Source organism: Fukomys damarensis, unplaced genomic scaffold (genome assembly GCF_012274545.1).
Source record: "Fukomys damarensis isolate Sample0158 unplaced genomic scaffold, DMR_v1.0_HiC HiC_scaffold_27, whole genome shotgun sequence".
NCBI lineage: Eukaryota > Metazoa > Chordata > Mammalia > Rodentia > Bathyergidae > Fukomys > Fukomys damarensis.
Window position 1 is genome coordinate 2,617,450 of NW_022900939.1, and position 6,076 is coordinate 2,623,525.

At 43.1% G+C, this 6,076-nt stretch overlaps 1 protein-coding gene across 1 annotated transcript; it reads right to left on the reverse strand.

Moving 5' to 3' along the window:
* Positions 1–3,370: 3,370 nt before the first annotated feature.
* LOC104868440 (olfactory receptor 5B2) lies at positions 3,371–5,765 on the reverse strand. Its single transcript, XM_019208793.1, has 2 exons — positions 5,584–5,765; positions 3,371–4,342 (listed from the first exon to the last, which is right to left on the reverse strand). The coding sequence occupies exon 2, from the start codon at positions 4,313–4,315 to the stop codon at positions 3,371–3,373; it is 945 nt and encodes a 314-aa protein (XP_019064338.1). The 5' UTR covers positions 4,316–4,342; positions 5,584–5,765.
* Positions 5,766–6,076: the final 311 nt, after the last annotated feature.

Below are 6,076 nucleotides of genomic sequence, written 5' to 3' on the forward strand. Positions count from 1 at the left end.
CTGTAGTTGGCATTATTTTTAACTTTTTTCCAGCCTTCATGCTAAAGATATGAGCAGTATTTGTAACATGTTTACAATACTATACCACTTTGAATTTGTCTCTGTAATTACTGTCAGGGTATTTGTGATAGACTCATGTTTTTATATTCATTAGTGTCTGTTTCCATTTGATAATATATGGGCACTGATGGAGTATTTATGACAGTTACCCAAATATGATTTGAGTTGTGACCTCTCTATCTAGAAATTCTAAGCTGCTTGTATTTCCTGAGCCTGTATCATTTCCAGCATTTCAGCACTGGACATCAGCAGAGTTCAGTTCTGCCAGATGTGTGCTGTTGGTGCATTGTCACTGTTTCAGAACTAGAAGGCAAACCAAGCACAGATTTGTCCTAACTCACATTTAGTGTAATTTTTTTAGCATGATGAGGGGACTGCCGAGAAAGTGTAGCCCACACCAACAAGCCTTTCAGTAACTATAAGGTAGGTACAAAGACCTTGTCCAAACTCATTAGCTTATCATATTAAGGAAGTTTTGGGTTATATACCTGGGTCCTAGAAGAATCACCATGGATATGCTAACTTAGACATTTAGGCCAAAGTCTTGGCAACCAAAATTGCAGTTCTGTGGCCCACTCAACTCACAGTCTGGCATTATAAGCACTGCACTTGGGTGGAACAAAGGTTTACACTGCTGTTGACTGTGTGTTGTTGAGCTGGACTTCAGTCCAAGTCTCATGCTAACAGCCACAGGTGGCACTGGGGGAACTGGTGTCCGAGAGATTTGGGCCACAGGTCTTATAGCACTGTGATCTTTCAGATCCTCTGTCCACAAGCAGGCCTCAAGATGCTGTGTTTAATATCAGCCTATTACATGTTTTCTCAAGCCAGTTGCTAAATTTATTTCAAAGTTCTGAACTTATACTCTGTCCTAGTTACCTTTATCTGGTTGGCGAGACAAAACAGACAAGATTCAAGGCTAAAGGAAGAAAGGTTTTGTAGCTCACTCTTTTAGAGGTTGCAGTCCATAATCAACTGACTGCAAAGCAGGGTGACACATAAAGGAGGGGCAACATTTTATGGAGGTGGAAGAGAGCAAAGGCAGCAAGGAATGTAGCAGCACCTGTCTGCCCCTTTTCGCTTATCCAGGCTACTTAGTAGACCTCCACCCTTCATCCTGGTGCCCTTGAGCCCAGTGTGGCATCACAAATCAATTCCAGCTTCACACACCCTAGATCAAGTCAACTCTGAAAAAGCCCCTGACCACAGGAGGCTTTGGGAGACATCCAGACACAAACCATAACAGGACCCTAATCTGCTGCCAGTGAATGGAGTCTGGCTTTACACTCCGAGTAAAGGGGGTGTTGGTGTAGGCAGTCCCTTGGATGCCCAGGCTGACACTAAACCTGGTTGTTTCTTGATATCACAACTGTAAGGACAGGCAGAGTTTCAGACCACATTGAAGCCCACTGAAGCAGCTCATATTTCTGCAGACCAAAGCTGTGACCCCCATCACCTGCTAATTTCTGCCTGGTCCTGTGACACTTCTAAATTGATCTGTAAGTGCTGGCATGTGGATTCTCTTTTCTCCAAGATTATTAGTTTTATTTTTTGCTAGAGGCAAAGGTTATGGTTACATATTTGTTCTGTGTATCTGGGTTTCTTTACCTCAAATTCAGATAAGGGTTGATAACAATTACGAAAAATGAGGAGAGGGGCACAGTGTGCTGGATGCCAAGAGACTGAGCAGCTGATGAAGGTGGTCAGGGAAGGGCTCCTTGACAGAATCCGTTGAGACAGGTCTGAATGGAGAGAGAACATCCACACTGGGAACAGCAAATGCAAATGTGGCATGATTTTGGTTGATCTGAAGAAATGTGAAGAAATTCAGTGGGATAGAAGAGGGGATCGGTGAGGAGAGTGCAAGGAAGAATTGACCAAACTAAGCAGTAGTGAATGTATAATATTACAATCTGTAGAACTGGAAGAAAGGAAAATGTACAGTTTTTTGGATTTTCAGTCTAATTGTTAATCTGAATGTTTAGTGATGTATGATTATATTAAAAAGATGGCTATATTTTTTGCAATTTATTTTTAATTTTATCCTTTTGAAAATAAGAGCATGCTGAATGTACAGAATGATGACATCAAAAATAAATATAAATATAAATTTACCTCATGAGATTTGCTCATTAAATTCCAAGAAGACCTTTCTTTTTTAATCTATAACATATTTTCTCAAATTAAGACTCTAATAATATCATTTTAAAAATGAAGAAATCTTAGCCAAAATTGTATATTATTACCTAAATCAAGTATCAAGCTAGAGCTTTTAAAGACTACTGTTTTATCTGTGGTTCTCAAGTAAATCAGAATCAGCAGAACAGGTATAGACACGGAGGAGAATGAGTGTTGGGGGCACTGTGGTGTATGACAGGAGGTGGTGGAGTCCTGGAAGTTCCCTCAGCTGTCCTAAGACAAGGCTGGCAGGGGTTCACTGAGTCTGACAGGAAGGCCTGAGGCAGGGAGAGTGGGGCTTGGGATTCAGCTCAGTGGTTCTAATGCCTTCCTCACAGGGACAAGGTCCCAAATTCGATCCCCTTGTGCCAAAAAAGAAAGAAAATAACAACAAAAAAGGCCTTGAAGCCATCCCATCTCAGACAGTGCAGAGCAGGGCTCTGATGTGAATGTAGGGGATTGAAGACCAAGAAGAGGTGCAGGGCGTTAACTGGCTTCTAAGAGTGTCAGAAGGGAAATGTCCTCAAGGACAGAGACAGGGCAGGGGGAGGACACTTGCTCTCTCTTGACTTTTTCGGTTATTTTCTATAATGAAGTACACAGACCTTCCTTCACCACTGCTTTAAATTTGAGATTCTGCAAACACTCACAGACACAAAGAAAAATTAAAAATGTGTCCTGGCTACCTGTGCATCTCACTGTTCAGCCAAATCAAGATGTAAAATTAACTGTCACAAATACCGCATTGTTCTGGAGCCTGATGAAACCTACCACATCCACTTCTGTTTGTCATTGTGAGACCCCCATGAACACTGATTGCATTTATGGGCATCTTTGAGCCTGCTGTATCCACATTTCCATTGACATGAGGTCTAAAACAGAACACCTATGCAACGCATGCATATATCAATATCCCTAGGGATGTTTTAGGTAGGACACACCGGGATATTTTAAGCATTCTCACTCTCTGTTTTTTTATTTCTGAAAACACTTGTTTTTTAATGTCAAAACATTTTTGTACAAGTGAATGAATTACTTCAATAATTTAATTTTAATATAGGCCTCAACATGTAACAGCATTCTTGGAGAAGAATCCAGAAATTGTTCAGCTCACAAAGTTGCAATAAAAATCCTATACCTTACTGGGCCTCCCACACACCAATGCATTCATGACCTTTAAGAATGCACTCTTGACCTCCTTGTTCCTCAGGCTGTAGACCATAGGGTTCAGCATGGGAATAACTATAGTATAGAACACAGAGGCAATTTTGGCAGTGTCCACGGAGTGACTGGAGCTGGGCTTTAGGTGCATTAAGATGATCGTCCCATAGAAAATGGACACAGCAGTGAAGTGGGAGGCACAGGTGGACAGAGCCTTGTGATGTCCTGCAGCTGCGCGCATCCTTAGGATGGTGTGAAAAATGAAGATGTAGGATGTTGAAATAAGCAGCATGGCAAAAAAAATATGGAAACTCACGTCATAAACAAGAACCAGCTCACTAACCCGTTTATCAGAACAAGAGAGAGCCATGACTGGTGGGACATCACAGAAAAAGTGATCAATCACATTGGAGCTGCAAAAGGACTGACTGAAGGTTTCCCCAGTGTGGATGCAGCCATTCAGTAAACCAAGGACATAGCAGCCCATGACGAGACCCGCACACACACTGCTCCTCATGGTGGTGGTGTAGCGCAGGGGTTTGCACACTGCTGCATAGCGGTCATAGGCCATGGCAGTGAACAGATAATTTTCCACACAAATGAGGGTTGCAAACAGGAACATCTGAGCAGCACAGGCATTGTAGGAAATGACCTTGTTTCCTGTAAGAAGCCTAGCCATGACTGAGGGAGTCACAACTGAGGAGTAACAGAAATCCACCAGGGACAGGTTACCCAGGAAAAAGTACATGGGAGTGTGCAGACGAGGGTCCAGGAGGATCAGCAGGAGCATCCCCAGGTTCCCAGCCACGGTGAGGGTGTAGATGAGGAGGAAGGTGATGAAGAGGAAAACCCGCAGGCGTGGGTCATCGGTCAGTCCCAGCAGGAGGAACTCAGTCACCTCTGTCCTGTTCTCCATCAGTGCTGTCCAGAACCTCTACATGTGCTGCAGTAGTGATAAAGAAAATACAGAAACATAGAGCAACTGAAATCAGAAAGTACGAGTGCCATATGTCATGTGTAATGTTAGAGAAGTTTGAATTTGAAGATTCTCCAGAAGTATTTTCTTGAAAACACAGCTGATTCTGTTAATTGTATGTAGCTTTATAGGTTTAAACTCTTAAAAATTTTAATGGATCATCTATGTCATCTGAAAAGTTTAAATTTGTAAAATGAAATACAGAAGGTTCACTACAGTAACTTCTCCAGGAATTCTGTGGATGCATCTGTGAGCAGATCAACTCCTCCTGAGCGCAGGATAATCTGACACCGTCAAGTTGCTCTCCTACCATAAACCCATCCGGCCACGTCAGATGGACACCGCTGTGTCCCCAGTGATGCTGTGCTTTGGATTTGTTGTTTCTCTCACATGAACTATGAATCACAAGAGCGGGGGTGGCTCATTCTCACTGCACAGCTGTGAAATGGCAACCTCTGCTCTGCACCCACCCTGGACCGTGACCTATGCCGACTGGGCTTGAGGGCTGAGGGTTGGAAGTGAGTTCGAGTCTGACTGAAATTACCTGATTTGTAATTACTCAATTTCTCCTTTCTTTCAAAGTCAGTCTTCAGTTTTTATAGTGAACTGACTTAACGGTTATGTGTTAATTTCATCAGGAGCTAAAAGTATCCACAAACACAAAAACCAGGAAATGATCAATTCTTCAAAGACAAAATACCTCAGTGTGCTAACAGGTCCTGAGTGAAACTGGAATCTTTTGCCCTGTCTCCTAGTGCTTATCAGCAGCTCACCTCCCCCTGTAGACAGTGAATCCTTATCAGCACCAGCTGTTGATCAAGTTGGAAAGGAGCTGACTCCTGACCCTTATGGCTCCTCTCTGAGCACAGGGGATGTGGGGAGGTCACTGGGGTGGTGCACACGCCCTGGTGCAGGGGAGCCCAGGGAGGGAGGAGCAGCGGATACAGCAGAGCAGAGAGTTTATGCTCTGAGAGACACGCGTCAGCCGCACCCTTACCTCCCAGACATTGTGAGTCCTCCACGGACTGCACTGAACATGATTTGTGATCTGCACAATAAACGGAGCAAGGAGACAGACTTTCAGGCGTTATTGTGAGAATGGAAAAGTAGCTAAGGACCGTAAAATGATGGGTGTAAAGCTCATCCTGATGAGTCCCAGCTCTCAGGCTATTACTAAGATGCAAAAATAGTTGTGAAGAAGTATTGACCCAGGTCGGTGACACTCAGGGCTTTGGTTGCAGGTGACTTGAAGTTTCCCTCCACAGTTTCCCTTCCCCACACAAGGACCTCTGTGATTCTCTGTGCTCTCCGGGGCCTCAGGGCCTCACTGTCCTCCATGGATGTCCTTGCAGCAGCTGCAAATCCATGTGGATCAGGCTTTGTGGAAATTGCTTCCTTGAAATCTGTATTGGAGAGTGAGAAAAAGTCTTTTGTTCTTTAACTTAGTCTTTCATTCATTAATCTCATCATATAGTAAATTCAGAGAGCTAGGACTTAAATATTTTAGTTGAATCTCTTCTTGTGTGGTAACCCTACTTAAAATTTTTAAATTTATTTTGCAGTCTTTAGTAGGAAATTATTATTATTTTTTTCCTCATTGAGTTTAAATGGGGAGGGGAGGAGGGGGTGAAGGGAGAGCAGGAAATTATTATGTCCTATTGTCTTTTTTCTAAGCTTTTTTCCAACTAAATTTATCAACCA

Excerpts from the sequence above, each read along its gene's own strand:
- LOC104868440 (XM_019208793.1), bottom strand. The coding sequence starts at position 4,315 with ATGGAGAACAGGACAGAGGTGACTGAGTTCCTCCTGCTGGGACTGACC.